The sequence below is a fragment of the Armigeres subalbatus genome, chromosome 2 (assembly GCF_024139115.2).
Source record: "Armigeres subalbatus isolate Guangzhou_Male chromosome 2, GZ_Asu_2, whole genome shotgun sequence".
Lineage (NCBI taxonomy): Eukaryota > Metazoa > Arthropoda > Insecta > Diptera > Culicidae > Armigeres > Armigeres subalbatus.
Genome location: NC_085140.1, coordinates 151,103,267 through 151,123,061, shown reverse-complemented (window position 1 = coordinate 151,123,061; position 19,795 = coordinate 151,103,267). Strand labels below are relative to the sequence as shown.

Sequence of the window (19,795 nt, the reverse complement as noted above, 5' to 3'; positions counted from 1 at the left end):
AACATGTTTTATATAAATTGTTGCAAATTGTGAGATTTGATCAGTTCCATTGAGAACGAATTTTAAAGACTTGTCAGACAGATTCTATATTTGAAATAAAAATTCGGAATTTTGTGTGTTGACTTATCTATCTGTTTTTTTCAGAAATTAACTCCACATATTCTCATGAGACGGTCGAAAGCTTTTTCGTAGTTAATTTAAAACTAATAAAGATACTCTTGGAATGCGTTGACCTACTCCAGAATAATATAGAGCGTGTCAAGTTATCGATAACATTCTAAATATCGCGGAATCAAAGATATCTGAGATAACTGGTAGTATCATGTACACCAGCGGTGACAAGCAGATGTATTCAAAACTGAACTTGTTTTGAAGAAAATGACATTTTCCAAACTTACACATATGCAGAAATCTTGCCTAAGTGATAGTCTCATGTATTCTAGACCACAAAGGGTTTTTTTTATCAAACTAAATTGACCTTCAACATAAATTCATCCAAAATTAATTTGATCGTCAACATAACTTTTTAGAATAGAGCAATTCTCTGTATTTCAGATTTGAAGACATATACATCCCTGAATTACATTAGCGTACATTAGCGCCGCTAAGATGCAAGACGTCACTCATGGATTCTTTTCAAATGCTCGAACATAATTTTAATTTAAATCTTATACAGGAAATATACAAAGTAGGTGATTTCACAATTCACATTATTGCTGATTCAACTTTTAGTTGATAAATATCACACAAATTTGTCTTGAAAATAGTGAACTCCGTGCGAACCCATCTTTCCGAAGACCCAACCCATCCTAATGGCCTTCTTGACCAATTTTGCGGTTTTTCAAACACAAACCATTTCAGATAATCATCCAGACTCCCGTTTCGTTTCACATATAACACAAGATATTCAGACTTCCTTTGTAAAGGACAATTTACGGCCCCACCGTAGAGTGCGAAGCTGGAGACATATGTACACCCATGAACCGTGCTGAATGGAAACGGCTGTTACGTACTGCAGAGGCCTCTGCGTGCTTAGGCTGAATAAATAACACTAATAGACTTCGCTAGTAGTCTTTCACTCATTTCAATAAAATATGTATGTTCATATAGTCAACTATTAAACGCATCTTAAAAGTCACAATCTAGACATGGCCTGTTTGCAAATATCAAGCTTAAAATAAACGGTTAATAGTGAAAAACTATGCTATCTGGTCACTTTAATAAAGAAACAAAAAAAATGCTATCTGGCTCAAAAAATCTCATTTTTCAAAATGTTGTTACACACATTTCGCAATTTCGCTTCCTTGTTAGAATCATAAAATGCATAGGGGTCTCTCCATTTATTACAGTTTATACGTGACAAGAATTTTTTTTTATCAGATTGATCGAACTAATGCATGATTGCAAACCACATGCAATAACATCATTTTGTACTCATTTCAATCAACATGTGTATTTGTCTAATTTACTCATTCCAAAAGACTTCCAGTACCACGCATTTTTCGAAGGGTCGATCAAGTCCGTCAAAATGAAGAATACACAAATTCGTCTTTATTCAAGGCCGAATCATTTCAATGCATGGTCGCCCGCGTAGCATGCAAACCTTTTCAAGTGTGGCCATCCCGAATAACACGCAAAATAGTCCGATCCGGATCCACATGCAATCCATTGAAAGCGGAAATTTACCTTTCTTAAAGACCGAATCATTTAAATGCATGGTCGTCCCGAGCAACAGGCAAAATTATAATCATCCTTTAAGGTCTTGTTTTGATGTATGGTCGTCCCGAGCAACATGCAAACCGTTCAAGCGAGGTCGTCCCGAGCAACACACGTCTCCATAGGTCTCCTTTAAGGTGATTATACAATCAAGCCATGTGGTGAATTTCAAATTCACCACACGGTTTTCTTCTCCTATTGTCAAAAGTTCAAAACCAGCGTAATATTTTTTGTACAATGCTGAAATTAAAGTCGATTGCTTAGCATGAGTTATCAAACGATCTACAGATGTTGTGATCTCCATGGGCGTTGTTGTTCTCTCAATTCGTGCTCTTGAAAAATCACTAGAAAAAGCACGTGGTTTCCAAGATGGCCGATTTGTGGCTTTGTTGTATAACCACCTTAAAAACCAAATAATTTTAATGCATGCTTGTCCCGAGCAACATGCAAACCTTTCCAGGAGTTGCCATCCCAAACAACACGCAAAAGAGTCTTCTGGTAATGTTCTAATTGCTTGGTCGTCCCGAACCACATGCAAACCGTTCATACACGAACATTCCAAGTAACACGCAAAACAATCTTCTTCTAAGATACCATTTTGTTCACTGCATGGTCGTCCCGAGCAACATGCCAAATTATAATCATCCTTTCAGGTATTTTTTCAATGCATGGTCGTCCCGAGCAACATGCCAACCGTTCAAGCGTGGTCATCCCGAGCAACACGCAAGCAATCTTCTTCTAAGATACAATTTTTTCCACTGCATGGTCGTCCCAAGCAACATGCCAAATTATATAATCCTTTAAGGTCTTGTTTCAATGCATGGTCGTCCCGAACAACATGCAAACAGTTCAAGCGTGGTCATCCCGAGCAGCACGCATTTTTTCGCAGAAATCTGAAACACGCCACCACAATCGTTCAATTTTGGTTCGTAGATTTGTTCCATTGCTATTCCAAGCACACGCTCTCGCATTTCAAATTTATAAAAAAAAAAACACGTTAGATCACAAAACAATTCATTTCAGCCGACGTTTTTTGCCTATATTAATTCTTTCTCAATTTATTCTACTTTATTTTTCACTCACCATATGAATCAGTTGCCAAGAAATAACCATTATATTGTTTTTGGATCAGTGTTCAATTTTGTTGCACATGGAGGCAACAAAACCTGGCAGGATCGCCATTGTGGGAAGCTAGAATCCTGCTGGCAGAGCGGTACGCTGCTGACACGTCTGTTTGGTACGATGGTCCAACGATGAAAGAGGAAGATTCATGGCTTGCTATTTACTGATCGTCTACGGTTGTTGAATAAGTGGTTGTAGCCGTTTAACGGGATGATTAATTCGTACGCATTCATGTGACAACCTAATGAATGGTAAACTTCTACATACACGCTTAAGATAACTTACCTAAGCCCCACACTTTGTGCGGAGGTCATACCTCCATTATTTGCAAGCAAATACGGGCACGCCAGTGAGAAAAGAAGCTTTTTCACAGACGGGTCAAAAATGGATGACTCCACTGGTTTCGGTGTCTTCAACGTTCTTCATAGCACCTACTTTAAGCTAGTTTCATGTATACTGCTGAGCTAGCAGCTGTACATTATTCACTCGAACAAATCGCATCCCTACCTCCCGACCACTTTTTTATCTTCACCGACAGTCTAAGTTCCTAGGAGGCTGTTCGGTCAATGAAACCGGTTAAGCACTCACCGTATCTTCTGAATGGGATACGGAAAGCTTTGAGTGCCTCATCACAACGGTCTTACACAATCACCATGGCTTGGGTCCCTTCTCATTGCTGGATCCCGGGAAATGAGAAAGCGGACTCTTTGACTAAGGTGGGCGCTATGGAAGGTGATATTTACGATATGAAAATCACCTTCGATGAATTTTTCACATTAGTTCGTCAGAAAACATTGAACAGCTGGCAACATAAATGGACAAATAGGGGAGTTGGGTAGATGGCTGTATTCAATTTGCCCGCAGGTGTCGAAGCGTCCATGGTTCAAAAAATAGAATATGGGACGAGACTTCATTCGAACCATGTGTCGTCTAATGTCCAATCACTACACTTTAAATGCACATCTTTTCAGAGTGGGGCTTTCGGAAGGTAATCTCTGTGTTTGCGGCGAGGATTATCAGGACATCGATCATGTCGTGTGAGCGTGCGAGGAGCATCGTGGCCCCAGATCTGCGCTAACTGAACATCTCCGGGTCCGAGGAAAACAACCAAAGCCTATTAGGGAAGAGTTGTCGGGCCTTGATTTCGAGTACATGTCCCTGGTCCACCAATTTTTGAAAGATGCTGATGTAAGACTGTAATCATTGCCTGCCCATTCCCTTGTTTATCGTACCCCATATCGAATGTCTTCCTCTTATTGTACATTTCAATGTCTGTCGTTAATCCCTTCCGTATGTCTTCCTCTCGTCGTTGTCTCCCAAAAAAAGTTTGTTTGTCCCGTTACAGATGTAAAAATGCGAGTAATGTCAACTTTGTGAACATCAGCATCGTAATTACTTAAGCACCCTAAAATCCTTTCCATTCATACTGTATTATTGTATTCCCTAACCTCGACTAAACCGCGAGTCTTTCGGTTCCCCAAAACTAACACTATTTATAAGAATCAAGAAATGTATTGTTAAACTTGATTTCGGCTCCGTAACGCTTCACGGCAAATGAGCCTTCCAAATAAACGAAAGATTAAAAAAAAATTAGGACAATTTGGGAAGTTTGTAGGTCAGTCCCTTCCTCGCTCGATTGCAAAGCGCCCGCTTTTTTGAATTCCTTCGTCACGGCCGTGGTGCGTTTGTTCAGCTGCTCTTCTTCACCGGACTCACCGTCTTTTTCATTTTCTTCTTAGCTGCTTTTACTTTCAACTCATTCGATGCCGGACTACCCGTAGACTTGTTGCATTAAAAATTCGGGAAATACATCAAGTCTCATTAAAGCCACTTTCCAGTTTCAAAATCACACAATGTTTCATTTCCGTTTCACAGATATCGTAACCTGCTGATAAAATGACTTCTCGGATGATTAGGTTCAATATGTGGCATATCTGAAGCAAAACAGATTAGTTGCACAAATAAAATAGCATTTTGGTACAGTAAAGTTACCGAAATGTTTCTATTATGTTGTGCTCAGCTGCAGCTCACTTTTATTTTTATCCATCCCGTAGTTCCTTTAGAGGTACAATAAAGTTACAATTACCTTTTTGTTTATATGGTGCACTTGTAGGCAGAATCTACAAATAGAATTAATGGTGTGATGGTTAGAAAGAAAGGTTTCAAATCTGAAGGTCCATGGTTCCATTTCCAGTTGGTTTTATTTTCGTGTTTTATTTTCATTGTAGTCGCAAGATGTTGCAAATAAACTACACACTCAGTTTTTATTTCTGCAGCTCGGCAAAAATCCGCACAGCCGTGCACCAGCAAAATAAATAACTGATATTCCGGCAAAAATAGCGTTTGTTTGCTGAATTTTGGCAAATTATTTGCTGATTATCAGCAATTTTGACAGAAATCTCGGCAAAAAACTTGTTTGCTGGGGCACGGCTGTGCGATTCTCGGTAAAAGTTCAACATTTTGCTGAGATCCCGGTAAAAAAATTAAGTGTGTATACCTCTTGCGCTTTTTGTGTTACCAAGAAGTTTCACATACGACGCACATTGGAACAACTCAGAAAAAAGACGGTCAAAACCTCATTGTGGCGTTTAATACAGATTTAGCTCCATGATTTGTTCATAGAATGTGTTCAAAAAGCTGCCCGACTAAATCTAGAGCGTGAAATTCACTATTATGTTTTAATGCTTTAATGTTTAAAAAAAAAAAATTTTTTCCACGATATTTTTTTTTTGTTCGGGTTTTTGACAATGTTTTAGAGTATTGTGTTTTGAGTAATTTTGCCGATGATACTGTATGTTTTTCTCCTAATTTTAAGTGTTGAGTCGTTGTTTTTCGATATTGCAGCCTCAAACTAATATAAAAATCGATTTTCAATATTTCGAAACTAGATATACAACGTTTTGACCCGTTTTGTATCACAAAACATTGAATAGCACTGACATACGCTAATCTGAAGATAATATGGCCTTTTTTTTATTGACATTTCTATCAAATGGAACACATTTATCAGAAAAATAGGTCAATTTCATGAAAAAATAACACCCTTTTTGGCACATTTTGGCAGCTAGATTTACGATTTACTAGATGGAAGATAGAAATATGCGCTCAAACATGATAAGTAAGTAAAATATAAGTATACTGACTTTCTTGTTTCAATTGAATTTGCCTTTAATTGATTATTCAGCAGTAATTTCCGCATTATCGATTAACGGTAAAGTGCAAGTATCTTAACCAATAAGGTATTATACGGGTACAGTACCGATTTTTGGCCATATCTCCATATTCGAGCATTTATTAAAAATATTTTGGAAGTTTTGGCGATGTTTTAGCTCTCATAAAGATACACTTATTATTTAGCCAAATTTACTTCTAAAACCAATCGATTTTGTTTGAAAACAATGTTTTTCAAAGGTTGGCTTAATTAGGCAATGAATTATAATCAAAGGGTACGCTCACCCTACTTATAGAAATAATAAATAGATCCACAATAAGGCCGATGAAATGAGTATATGATGAAAAAGAGCAATATTTATCGAAAACTACACTATAAAAATTGGAACAAAAATCAGTGAGCCTCATCAGACCCAACTGAGCTTTAGCCACTGGCGTCATTTATACAAAATCAGCTTTTAGAATAACGGAAATCTAGCTGCAAAAATGTGCCTATAAGGCAGATATATAATCGAGAAATAAGCCTATTTTTTCAATAAAACCGTTGTATTTGACTGAAATTCCAATCAGAAAGACCATATTATCTGAAAACAATCGTGTATTAGTGTCATTTTTTATTTTGTGATATAAAACGTGTTGATATGTTGTATCTTCTTCTTCTTCTTCTTATTGGCATTACATCCCCACACTGGGACAGAGCCGCCCCGCAGCTTAGTTTTCATCAAGCACTTCCACAGTTATTAACTGCGAGGTTTCTAAGCCAAGTTACCATTTTTGCATTCGTATATCATGAGGCTAACACGATGATACTTTTATGCCCAGGGAAGTCGAGACAATTTCCAATCCGAAAATTTCCTAGACCGGCACCGGGAATCGAACCCAGCCACCCTCAGCATGGTCTTGCTTTGTAGCCACGCGTCTTAACGCACGGCTAAGGAGGGCCCCGTGTCCCCGGCTAAGGGAGATATGTTGTATATTTATTTTAAAAATACTGAAAATTGATTTTTATATGAGTTTTGGAAAAACAACGATTCAACCTTTAAAATTAGGAAGAAAACATACAGTATCTTTAGCAAAAGTTCTCAAAACACAATATTCTAAAACATTGCCAAAAACCCGAACAAAAAAAAATTGAAGAAAAAAAATTGTTTTGCTCGGGTATCGCATTATAACATAATAGTGGATTTCACGCTCTAGATTTTGTCGGGCAGCTTTTTGAACACATTCTATGAAAAAATCATGGATCTAAATCTGTATTAAACGCCACAATGAGGTTTTGACCGTCTTTTTTCTGAGTTGTTCCAATGTGCGACGCGCTGTGCATAATTCAGACCTTTAGTAAGTTACATCACAGTTTCTGTTACTCATTGAGAAACAAGCAGTGCTGCTTGGGTAACCTTTCATCCACGGCTGCCATATCCATCACGAACGACTTCTCTCAAGTAACATTTCAAGTTGTATAACACCCCTGAAGACCATAATTTACTCTTCAAGAGTATTATGAAAGCAGCATAAAGCCAAAATGTTACTAGGGCTGCCTTGCCTCCATCCGCTGGATCTGTTCCTTCTTCTTGTGCAGCATCTCAGCTGGCCAGACCATTCGCTCCTCTTCTTCTTCAGCGCGCATCTTCTCCTCCATTTTCAGTCGTGCTGTATTTGTTGGACTCGCCCACTTGCCTTGTGGGACGAGCCGACTTATTTGCGTCCTTCTGCTTCTGGTACTTCTGAGCCCTCTACCTGCAGGCTTCGTTTTGAAAGTATGTACCACATCTTCGGTAGTTTTTCTTCCGGTCACAAGATGAATCTCACACAAATGTACCATATGTCTCCATATACTTTTATGCTCATATGCTGCAGAACAGTTTTCAAAATTCCTTCCTATCGTTCCCTCTGGAAATCCCATTTTTGCCTGAAAAACACTCTTGGGGACATTCAGATATCGTAATAACTTATCTGAACATGCAATCATGCAAACATGCAAGTGACTTCAATGCCGTTAAAGCGATGATTCCCTTCCTACTTTGTAAGCAAATAATCTAGGAATTTTCCCAATCAAACAACAAACGCCAGTAACCAGTCGATTTTAGAGGTCGAGAACTACAAAAGCAACACATGAGCATCGCGAATACAATTTTTTTTCTGACTTTGGCGTTCAGTGAATCGAAGGTAGAAACGATTTTACAAATCTGAAAAGATAATAAAATATTAATACTACTACCATAGCTCTTCCCACCTAATCAACTACTTCTGTAAAAATAAGATCGGGCATACGTATATAATATTTTTACAACAATCAAAATATCCCAGGAGCTAATGATAAAAGTTCTTAGCTTCTCATGTTGAAAGCCAAATCAAGTCCATGTTGAAGGTGGTTGATTTCGATACCGTGTTGTAATTATTCTCGACTTCCTAACGAATTCAGAAATGGAAATTGGCTTAGGAATCGCGTAGTTATTCTGTAGACGTGTTTATGAAACACTAAGCTGCAGTTTAGCAATATCCCAGTAAAGGTGTGTTGGTAACAAAAAAAGTGAAAAAAGAGAAGGAATTAATTGAGAACCGGAAAGCTCGACTATAGCTATAACATAGTTAAGTTTTGTCTTCATGGAGATGCGCACCACTTCAGATGATATATTTATCGTACAGCTTAATTCAAATCCTAGCACTCTAGCATTAATTCAACTTCAAAGCAGATCAATAAAAAGCAATACTTTTGGTATATAGACAAAACTAGTGAATTAACATGTAAAATAACACATAAGACTATGATTCGGATATTCTCGTTTCAAAGTTTAAAAGAGAAAATAATGTTACAAATTTATATTTAATTAAATCACATTTATTTAGCGTGAATAATGTATTGAAGGGTTGATACATTTACTTAATTAATACTTGTGGTGATCATTTTTACATTTAAAGCACACGAAGTTAAATTGCACATAAATTTAGCATTTAAATTATGACGGCACACCAATCGAGGGCTATCGAACTCGAAGCTTAGCGGGTTTCTTTCTCAGTTGCACGGAAGAACCTCGCCTTAACTCAGCAGTCACAGGGGTTCCGTAAGCTGTGGCAGTACTGGTTGCTGTTCCCTTTTTTCCGGTACTATACGAATTGGCAATGGCTACAGCTCCACCCTTAACACCTCCAAAGTTGATTGGGAAATAAGCATTCGGGACAGGAGAACTAGACGCCCCACGCCGCCGTGCGACCTGAGTACTTTGTACTTCTTCTTCGACGGAGTCCACCAGAACAGGAACCTTCTTGACCTTTTTCTCCGGGATCAGGACTGACTCAACAGCTGGTGCAGCAGGGAGGGCCAAGGGTTCATCAGCGACCGATTCCTCTGCGTCCAGTTCATGAAACGCTGGTACATCTGCCTGAGGTTCGTCCTCGACTGGAAACTGTTCCGACGGGAATGCTTCAGGTAAAATCTCTACATTCGGGTCATAAACGGGTTCCTCAGCAGCAACAACATCTTTATCATTGCAATCTGATGGTTAATGATACTTAATCACATGCGAATTTCAGGTGGAATTATTTGAAACAACTTACCATCCAAATGAGCCTCACCGGGAAAGGCAGCCACTCTCTGATTCCTGAACTGTTGATTTTGAAAGTGAACTCCATACATTGTTCGCTGTGCAGTTCTGTAGGCCATTGGTCGTTGATAATGTGCAAATGCTGAAATATGGGAAATATGTATGATTGTTATAACTCCAAAAGTTTAAAACTCTATTGCAATCACCATTTTGAGCAGGAATCGTATAAGCAACGCTTATTCCAAACAGCACAGTAAAAATAGACACAAGTTTTAACATTTTTACAAAAATTTTATGTTTTCACTCTTTTTTGAATCAAATTTCAACTCTAAAACCGGCAATAATTCAAACCGAAATTCCCTGATCAAAAAACAGGAGCTAAACTTATGCAATGGTTGGATAAGTTTCCTCCGATCACTGATGATCCTGACATTGGGAACAGGCACTTTTATACCAGAAATAGCGCATCGATTGATTGGTATTCATGAGGAGTAATTTATTATCGACTCTTTCATTCAGGTGCACGCAGATACCGATATCGCATGTATCAGTGTATCTATCTGATATGAGTGAGCCAATTTTTGTTCTCACGTAAGCTATTCATGAATGGAGCACATTCAACTTATAATTAAATTGTATAGTACTGACGATCTTCCTCCACTCAATGTCTAATGATGCCTTCTTGTTGCATGATCCTTGATTATTCACATTTTTGTTGGTGTCAAGTCTTAAACTTTGAACTCTTCCTATTTGTTATCAAACCTGATGGGAGTCCAAAACGAGATGAAGAAATTTCCGCTGTTTCTCACGATTTTCGCTACAACATTAATATCCCTTATATATATATATTCTAAACACACTATGCACTTCGGAAGTATAAAGTACATAAGGAGGATGAAGGGGATGGATAATTTAACGTTCTTTTCACCAAATGGATCAAAAGATATTTGGTTCGTTCTATCTAAAGTGATCACGGGACAAAAAAGCTTGTTTGAATAAATTTCAGAGATGTGCTGGAGGCAAAACTTTCAATTTTTATTAGAGTTATTCGTATGGATTAGATACACAATTTACTTTGTTAACTTCAAATAGATTTTTTTTTATTTTTTATGCAATAAGGCAGTTTGAACCTACTTGAAGAACCTTTTACTTATTCGTTTTTTTGTTAATTAAAACAGATGCTTTTCTGCTGCACTTAACAAATCGCAGATTTCTGTTAAATTTCATAATTTTTAAAAATTTCAAAATTCTTAACAACAAGAGGGTTCTAATTTTCGATTCCACTCGCAAAACGCCGGAAGTTCTGAAAAGGACTTATTTTCCTTTGACCGATCAAACCACAGCACAGAACAAAGCAGGCAGTTGAGTGTCCAATTTCCCACCAACCAGACGTTATAATCTTTCCCGTTACGCTTGGATATGGATACTCGAAGTACTGCGTAACGGTGTAAATTTCCAGGCTCGGTAAAACAATATGACGTTCCTAATCCCGAATCCCAATAAGGTGTCAGGCGACCAGTGCCGAGGGGATTAATGTCCTGCGAGAGTGTGGGCTGCATTGGAGGCAAGGGGGTAGAAGCGGGTGGTACCAACATACCCCAAGTGGTGCACATGTGGTGAAAACGAATGGGAGTTGGGGGTATTAGGGGCCCCATACACGTAATACCCCCACAGAGTGAGGGGCCGAATGTATGGGTGAGCTTACATGGTACGCATGGTCGATAGTGGTAAAATGAGTGAAGTCTCGCTAGGCCTGGCAGGAGTGTCGGGAGGTTGATGCATAGTAGAGTGGCCCAGCCTTATATGGGGAGAAAAAAAGTTGTCGAATTCTACGGGGCACCCCCCAAGATTGTGCCTTTGGGTAAAAATATCAATCTCTGAAAATTTCAGCTCAATCGCTTGTTGCATAAACTGGCGCAATTGATTTGAAGTTTGTATGGTGGTTTCAGCCAAAATGCATAGGAAAATACACCCCCGTCACTCTTTCATTCAGGAAATTGATTCGGTATGCCCGATTGAGCTCAGAACTGCAACAAAGGCAGTTGATATGTTAAAGATTAATTCCACAGAACATTATACGATGATTAAATGACTTTTTATAATGTTTCGGATGATTTATTAGGAGTTGGGCTGTGCACTTTGGAATTCATTGATTGTCATGAAAAACGAGCGCATGTTATCAAAGGTGGCTTAGATATGAGCGCGCGCGAAACCACACATCGCAGGCATCTTTGATGGCATGCGTATGTTTTTCATGGCAATCAATGAATTCCAAAAAGCACAACCTAATCCCTAATAAATCAGCCGAAAACTATATAAAAGTTCATTTAATTATCGTATAATTTTCTGTAGAATTGATCTTTAACATATCAACTGCCTTTGTTGCAATTCTGAGCTCAATCGGGCATACCGAACCAATTTCCTGAACGAAATAGTGATGGAGGTGTATTTTTCTATGCATTTTGGCAGAAACCACCATACAAACTTCAAATCAAATGCGCCAGCTTATGCAACAAGCGATTGAGCTTAAATTTTTAAGAGATAGATTTTCTTACCCAAAGGCACAATCCTGGGGGGTTCCCCGTAGAATTCGACAACCTTTTGTTTCCTGGGCCAGTCTAATGCATAGAACATAGAAGACATAGAAGTCATGTCATGTCAGGCAAATGGTGCCACTCTATTGTAGGACGGGGTGACCACCACACTACGAAATGTCATTAGGTGGGTACCTCCTGCAAGGTACATGGGGGATAAGCTGTTGGCAGTATCCGTGCCCGGGTAGGTGAGCGTTGAGGCACTAGTGATGTAGGAAGGACACGCATGGTTGCCCACCACGTTTTTGTTGTATGACGCATCGATAACTTTATTTCTTGAAAATACTATCTCCAGAATAGAACGCCCGATATCTCTATTTTATACAATATGTGAAGTTTAATTTTCATGGCTATTGACTGAAAATCGGACCAGTATTTCGAAAATTAGGATAAATAACTGTTTTGCCTTTCTCGTATACTAAGTATACGGTAAAGGCTATATGATCGCTCCAAAAACAAACTTTTTATAGAAGGCCCGGAGACCCATAGTGTTATATACCGATCGACTCAGCTCGACGAATTGAGGTGATGTCTGTGTGTATGTGTGTGTGTGTGTGTGTGTGTGTGTGTGTGTGTGTGTGTGTGTGTGTGTGTGTGTGTGTGTGTGTATGTGTGTGTGTCTGTGCGCACCCCACCCAAAAAAAATGTCACTCATTTTTCACGTACTTATCCTTAACCGATTTACTCGCAACAAGTTGCATTCGACGCAGGATACTCTACCATTGTTTCCTATTGAAAATTGGTCAGATCGGACTATGGGCTCGGAAGTTATGGCCAAAATACCACTTTTTTATGAAAAAAGAAGTAAAAAAATGTCACTCATTTTTCAGGCTCTTATCCTTTACCGATTTACTCGCAACATTTTGCACTCGACGCAGGATACTCTACCATTGTTTCCTATTGAAAATTGGTCAAATCGGACTATGGGATCGGAACTTATGGCCAAAATACCACTTTTTATAGAAAAAATGAGTAAAAAAATGTCACTCATTTTTCAGGTACTTATCCTTAACCGATTTACTCGCAACAAGTTGTATTCGACGCAGGATAGTCTACCATTGTTTCCTATTGAAAATTGGTCTGATCGGACTATGGGCTCGGAAGTTATGGCCAAAATACCACTTTTTTTTTATTAAAAAAATGAGTAAAAAAATGTCACTCATTTTTCAGGCACTTATCCTTAACCGATTTACTCGCAACATGTTTCACTCGACGCAGAATACTCTCCCATTGTTTCCTATTGAAAATTGGTCTGATCGGACTATGGGCTCGGAAGTTATGGCCAAAATACCACTTTTTTTTATTAAAAAAATGAGTAAAAAAATGTCACTCATTTTTCAGGCACTTATCCTTAACCGATTTACTCGCAACATGTTTCACTCGACGCAGAATACTCTCCCATTGTTTCCTATTGAAAATTGGCCAGATCGGACTATGGGCTCAAAAGTAATGGCCAAAATACTATTTTTATAATGCACGAGAAAGGCATCATCACCGCTAGGTGGATTAATCAGGTTTTTTTTTCTTTTGAAGCATACTCAAAAACTTTAACCAGAGGTTTTCAGCGAAAAAACGAGAAGAAAACCATTTTATCGCTGTTTTCAAGGAAATAACGTACAGCGCCATCTACAAAGGTTATAGAGCATAGGTGTATTTTGAGCATAAGTCCAAAATGTCAAAACAAACAACTTTGTAGAAGAAAGTTTTGCTCTATGTCGTTTCTATCAAAGGATAACACTTATCCCCGATCAGGAATACATAACAAAATTATAACTCAATTCTATCAATGGTTGTTATTTAAAACAACGTGTGTTATAATTAGATAATTCGATAAAAATGTGTCTTCGGCCAGTTTTATTTCATATCAAAATTATAACAACATTAGTTATGTATATTTTCACAAAATAATTGCCTACATTTTTTTGATATTGGAAAAAAGCGGAGGTAATCACCTCCAGTATAACTTGAATCAATGTTCGATGTTAATAGCAAGTACAAAGTTAATTGCCTACATTATGGATGGAAATCCGGCGTTGTAGCGTACCACATTTTTATACGTGATGTAGGCAATTACCATGAAAGTAGATTTTTGTAACTCATAATCATATCAACGGTTGTTATAATGTTGAAATGAAGGTAACAATCTCTGATATAATTATGTTACGTCTAGAGGGAATTTTGATATAATTTTTGTTATTTTAACCCTTAAAGGCGCAAGGCGATTTTTTTAGAAATCGTCGGAAGTATTTTTAACGTAAATAACCATTGAAATTATTAACATTAAACGTATTTTCGGTTTGTTGTTTTAAAACAACATTGCGCATTAAAGGGTTAACAACTAACCAGCCAATTTTATAACACATTTTGTAACATTATTTTTCTGAAATAAATAACTCCCCTTGTTTTAATTTTGTTATGCATTCTTGATCGGGTCGAGGTAAGATTTATCTTCATTTTTATCTAAATGAAATTCATCAAAAGTAAGTTTAGAATCACCTACGTTAGTGTGCTGAAGACACCAGAACTCTAGAACGTATACTTAGAGTGCTACAAGTTTTGTCATACGAACACAGCGGTCTGCCCCAAAAAGACCGGTTATGACTGGCAGGAGTATCGGGGGATAGATGCTTCTGCGGCACCTCAGAAATAGGACACGTGAAAGGGTCGTTGCTGAGGTAGGATCGGTATAGGAGTCACCAACCTAGAGTCACCTCCGGCTTGGTTGACAATAAGTGGTATTATACTCCAGTGCAAGACGGATGATTACCACACTGATTGAGGATCAACTGGGTCGTTAGATGTCAACTCGGGGTACCTCCTGCAAGGTACCTGGACTTCTACTTGTTGGAGGTCTCGCGGCTCAGGTGGATGAGTGTTGGGGTACATCTGGTGCCAGTGTGTTTTTGTGCACAGGTGTTGCATGGCCTCGTACTCACACCATCAATCTTTTTCTTCAATATTCAAGATTGCGCCCACCTTTTTCCGTCGTCTGGGGTCTGCTGAAGAGCTTTTGATGTAAATTCATGAGAAATTCTTGGAGAATCTTCTAGGATAATTCTTTGAAAATATTCTGCTCATGAAAAATAATGAAAGAGTTTCTGGAAGAATGCACTGGGAGATTAAGGAAGAATTCCGGAAAAAACTTTTACAAATCTAATCTAATCTAATCTTATCTTATACTTGCGTAGCTAATACTTCCTGGAAAGCAACCTGAAAAAAAAACGGTTTCTGATTTTCGCCATTTTCAGTATTCCGGAAGAACATTAACGAAAGAAACCTAAGGCGTTTTGGGTATGAGTTCTTGGAAAAGAATTGGAAGGAGTTTTTGGAGAAATTTTCGGAAAAACTCCTGAATTCCTAGGCAACTTCCAGAGGAATTCCTGGAGGAACTTCCTGAGAAATTCCTAGAGGAACTTCCGGAGGGATTCCTGGAGGAACTTCCAGAGGAATTCCTGGAGGAACTTTCGGAGGAATTCCTGGAGGAACTTCCGGAGGAATTCCTGGAGGAACTTCCGGAGGAATTCCTGGAGGAACTTCCGGAGGAATTCCTGGAGGAGCTTCGGAGGAATTCCTGCAGGAACTTCGGAGGAATTCCTGGAGGAACTTCCGGAGGAATTCCTGGAGGAACTTCGGAGGAATTCCTGGAGGAACTTCCGGAGGAATTCCTGGAGGAACTTCCGGAGGAATTCCTGGAGGAACTTCCGGAGGAATTCCTGGAGGAACTTCCGGAGGAATTCCTGGAGGAACTTCCGGAGGAATTCCTGGAGGAACTTCCGGAGGAATTCCTGGAGGAACTTCCGGAGGAATTCCTGGAGGAACTTCCGGAGGAATTCCTGGAGGAACTTCCGGAGGAGTTCGAGGAGGAACTTCGGGAGGAATTCCTGGAGGAACTTCGGAGGAATTCCTGGAGGAACTTCGGAGGAAGTCCTGGAGGACCTTCCGGAGGAATTCCTGGAGGAACTTCCGGAGGAATTCCTGGAGGAACTTCCGGAGGAATTCCTGGAGGAACTTCCGGAGGAATTACTGGAGGAACTTCCGGAGGAATTCCTGGAGGTACTTCCGGAAGAATTCCTGAAGGAACTTCCGGAGGAATTCCTGGAGGAATTCTTGGAGGAACTTCCGAAGGAATTCTTGGAAGATTTTTCGGAGGAATTCTTGGAGGAACTTCTGGAGGAACCCTTGGAGGAGCTTCCGGAGGAATTCCTGGAGGAAGTTCCGGGGGAATTCTTGGAGGAACTTCCGGGGGAATTCCTGGAGGAACTTCCGGAGGAATTCCTGGAGGAACTTTCGGAGGAACACTCCTGCAGGAACTTCCGGAGGAACTCCTGGAGACACTTCCGGAGGAACTCCTGGAGGAGCTTCTGGAGGAATTCCTGGAGGAACTTGAGGAGGAATTCCTGGAGGAACTTCCGGAGGAATTCCTGGAGGAATTTCTGGAAGAATTCCTGGAGGAACTGCCAGAGGATTTGTAGAAAAACTTACGGAGGAATTCCTGGAAAAACTTCTGGAGGAATTCCTGAAAGATCTTCCGGAGGATTTCTTGAGGATAGGAGGAATTCCTATATGAACTTCCGGAGGAGCTCCTGGAGGAACTTACGGACGAATTCCTGGAGAAAAGTGGTACCCCTGATTCCTGGAGGAACTTCTAGGAATTCCTAGAGGAGCTTGTTTGGAGTAACCCTGATTTTCTACGGAAGTATTTGGAAGGAGATTTGACGATTAACACTCGGAAGGATGTGACGGAGAGAGAATTCCTGGCAAAGGGTTCTTTTTTTTCGGGATGAACCACTGTGACCATTTCATTGAACTTTTGTAGTATACCCGTGTGTGCTTTCTGCTCCATTTCTATTTTTATTCAGATATTTCTTAAACTTAATGTGAAGCCTCTTTAAATTGAGGTACCGCTATTTATACCCTTCGAGAAATGGTGAGAGAGTTGGTATAAAACTCTCAAAGGCGCACCTCTCAAACAGTTTCGGCTCCAAAAATAAGTGGGATAATACTAATTTTGACCATGCATCGGTACTGACTGACCCCATGCTGACCGCTCAACTACTGCATCGTTTATTTCGTAATATCTGGGACACCGCAACTTTCCCGGTCGACTGGATGCAAGGTATCTTAGTGAAGGTGCCCAAAAAGGGTGACCTGACTGTATGCGATAACTGGCGAGGCATTATGTTGCTGTGTACCGTTCTCAAAGTTCTGTGCAAAATTATCCTAGCCCGGATTCAGGAGAAGATCGATGCGACTCTCCGGCGGCAGCAAGCTGGATTCCGTGCCGGGAGATCCTGTGTGGACCATATTGTCACGCTCCGAATCATTTTGGAGCAGGTCAACGAATTCCAAGAGTCTCTTTACTTGGTATTCATTGATCACGAAAAAGCTTTCGACCGTCTCAATCACGAGAATATGTGGGGCGCCCTGAGACGCAAGGGGGTTCCTGAGAAAATCATCGGCCTCATCGAAGCACAGTACGAGGCCTTTTCGTGTAGAGTGCTGCACAATGGGGTCCTGTCCGACCCTATCCGGGTCGTAGCTGGTGTGAGGCAAGGATGTATTCTATCACCGTTACTGTTCCTCATCGTAATCGATGAGATTCTGGTAGATGCGATTGACCGTGAACCAAACCGCGGGCTGTTATGGCAGCCTATAACCATGGAGCACCTAAACGACTTCGAATTGGCGGATGACGTTGCACTCCTCGCGCAACGGCGCTCTGATATGCAGAGTAAGCTCAACGACCTTGCCGAGTGCTCCTTTTTGGCAGGTTTAGTCATCTACGTCAACAAAACCAAATCGTTGGATGTAAACACGGTGACTCCTTCCAGTTTCACAGTAACCGGGCAACCAGTGGAGAATGTTGAAAGCTTCCAATATCTTGGTAGCCAAATGGCGTCAGACGGCGGTACCAAGATCGACATAGGCGCACGGATCAAGAAAGCAAGGGCTGCCTTTGCGAGTTTAAGAAATATCTGGAAATACAGGCAGATAAGTGAACGCACCAAAATACGAATTTTCAACTCTAACGTGAAATCTGTGCTGTTATATGCTAGCGAAACATGGTGTGTATCAGTGGAGAACACTCAACGGCTGCAGGTGCTCATCTACAGATGTCTGCGGTATATAATTCGGGCCTGGTGGCCACACAACTGGATCTCAAACAACGAGCTCCATCGTCGTTGTCACCAGAGGCCGATAGCAACAGAAATTCGGGATCGGAAGTGGGGCTGGGTCGGCCACACTCTACGTAGGGGCGGAAACGAAATCTGTAAACAAGCATTAGACTGGAACCCAGCAGGACATCGCAGCAGAGGCAGACCCAGAGGCTCATGGCGGCGAAGCCTCAACAAAGAAATAAAAAAAAGTCGGCCGAAATCTAACCTGGCAACAGGTTAAAGCGATAGCCGGGCAACGCTCAGGATGGAGCTCTTTCAAGTCGGCCCTTTGCACCACCGGAGGTGTACAGGATCCATAAGTAAAAAGTAAGTAAATCGGTACTGAAGTTCAAACATATTTTTGCTTCTTCTTATAAGTTCCGAATTCGTTTTTGTACGGAGTTCTGATTTCATTGCGTTTGGCATTTCGGAGTTGTTGAGGAGGGTTGAGTAGATCCAGCCAATACGTATCCACTTCTTCTTCTTTCTTCCTCCTTCTTCCTTCATAGTTTTTCCTCCTTTTTCCCTTTTTCTTCTTCCGTTCTACTTCTTCCTCACTTCACACTACTCACTTCTCACTCCCCAGTAGTAACGGAGCTTTAAAAGAAAGCCTGATATCCGTCTACTAAAACTAGGTATGCAAAGTACCCTCCGAGGGCTTCGGTAACCTCTGGTAGACCTGAAGTTTCAGATGAATGGGAGCGGACCTTCTCTTACCGGTGACGATGTTGACCTTCCCTAAAAAAGTCAAGATTTCCGCTGCGGATTGGGAAGAGCTAATGCAATGCAATAGAGAAACTTGTCCCATTGTTTCTTATTAGCCTCCTGTATGATAACTTTAAACATTATGGCCAAAGTACTATTATTAATTCAAAAAATAAGTAAAAGATTGTTGCAACAAGTAACATCCTAATGCATCCCAAACAATTTTGACTAATAGTCTCCTGATCTAACACCATCTTGATCAAGCGCCAAAGTCGTCTTATTCTCAGAGGACACAAGTATTAATACCAGTAGGGTTCCGGCAGGTATTTTCGTCTTTTCGTCATAGCCTCGAAAACCAATAAAAGAGAAACTTTTTTGACAAACTCATCCGTATCAAATCGTAAGCTCAGGAGAAACGTTCTGCTATAATGGAGTTCTAGCTAAAGGACGTTCCTTTCGATGGTTTTAGCCCCTATGACGATGGACGGAAATACCTGCCGTGTCCCTACCAGATTAATACCAGCAATTGTTGGTAGGTAATTGATCGCATTTTTTCAACCCCATATCGACGAAAATGTGACAATGTGTCATAGACATATAATGTACCGTACACACGCTCAAACATCTTGGACCAACATGTGACTCAGCCCCCAAGAAAATGCTTCGGTTGTAGCTTTGTTTGACCATGTGTATACACTACAAAATTCGAATTGATTCACAGCCAATATATTCTGAGTCAACAATCCTTATTGTCTTTACTAAAATTTATGAGATTGCGAATAAATCC

At 40.1% G+C, this 19,795-nt stretch overlaps 1 protein-coding gene across 2 annotated transcripts; it reads right to left on the bottom strand.

Moving 5' to 3' along the window:
- Positions 1 to 8,857: 8,857 nt before the first annotated feature.
- Positions 8,858 to 9,952, bottom strand: LOC134215279 (uncharacterized). Of its 2 annotated transcripts, none has more exons than XM_062694498.1 (3): positions 9,758 to 9,952; positions 9,565 to 9,693; positions 8,858 to 9,502 (listed from the first exon to the last, which is right to left on the bottom strand). In XM_062694498.1, exons 1-3 carry the CDS (start codon positions 9,828 to 9,830, stop codon positions 8,991 to 8,993), a joined length of 714 nt encoding a protein of 237 aa, XP_062550482.1. In that variant the 5' UTR covers positions 9,831 to 9,952; the 3' UTR covers positions 8,858 to 8,990. The 2 variants fall into 2 exon arrangements, with proteins under 2 accessions (XP_062550482.1, XP_062550483.1); XM_062694499.1 differs by having other exon boundaries at positions 8,858 to 9,487.
- Between the last annotated feature and the right edge of the window lie 9,843 nt (positions 9,953 to 19,795).

Coding starts and splice junctions, on each gene's coding strand:
- LOC134215279 (XM_062694498.1), bottom strand. CDS start 9,830: ATGTTAAAACTTGTGTCTATTTTTACTGTGCTGTTTGGAATAAGCGTT. Junction 9,694..9,757: donor TACGATTCCTGCTCAAAATG/GTGATTGCAATA, acceptor CCCATATTTCAG/CATTTGCACATTATCAACGA. Junction 9,503..9,564: donor CGGTGAGGCTCATTTGGATG/GTAAGTTGTTTC, acceptor ATTAACCATCAG/ATTGCAATGATAAAGATGTT.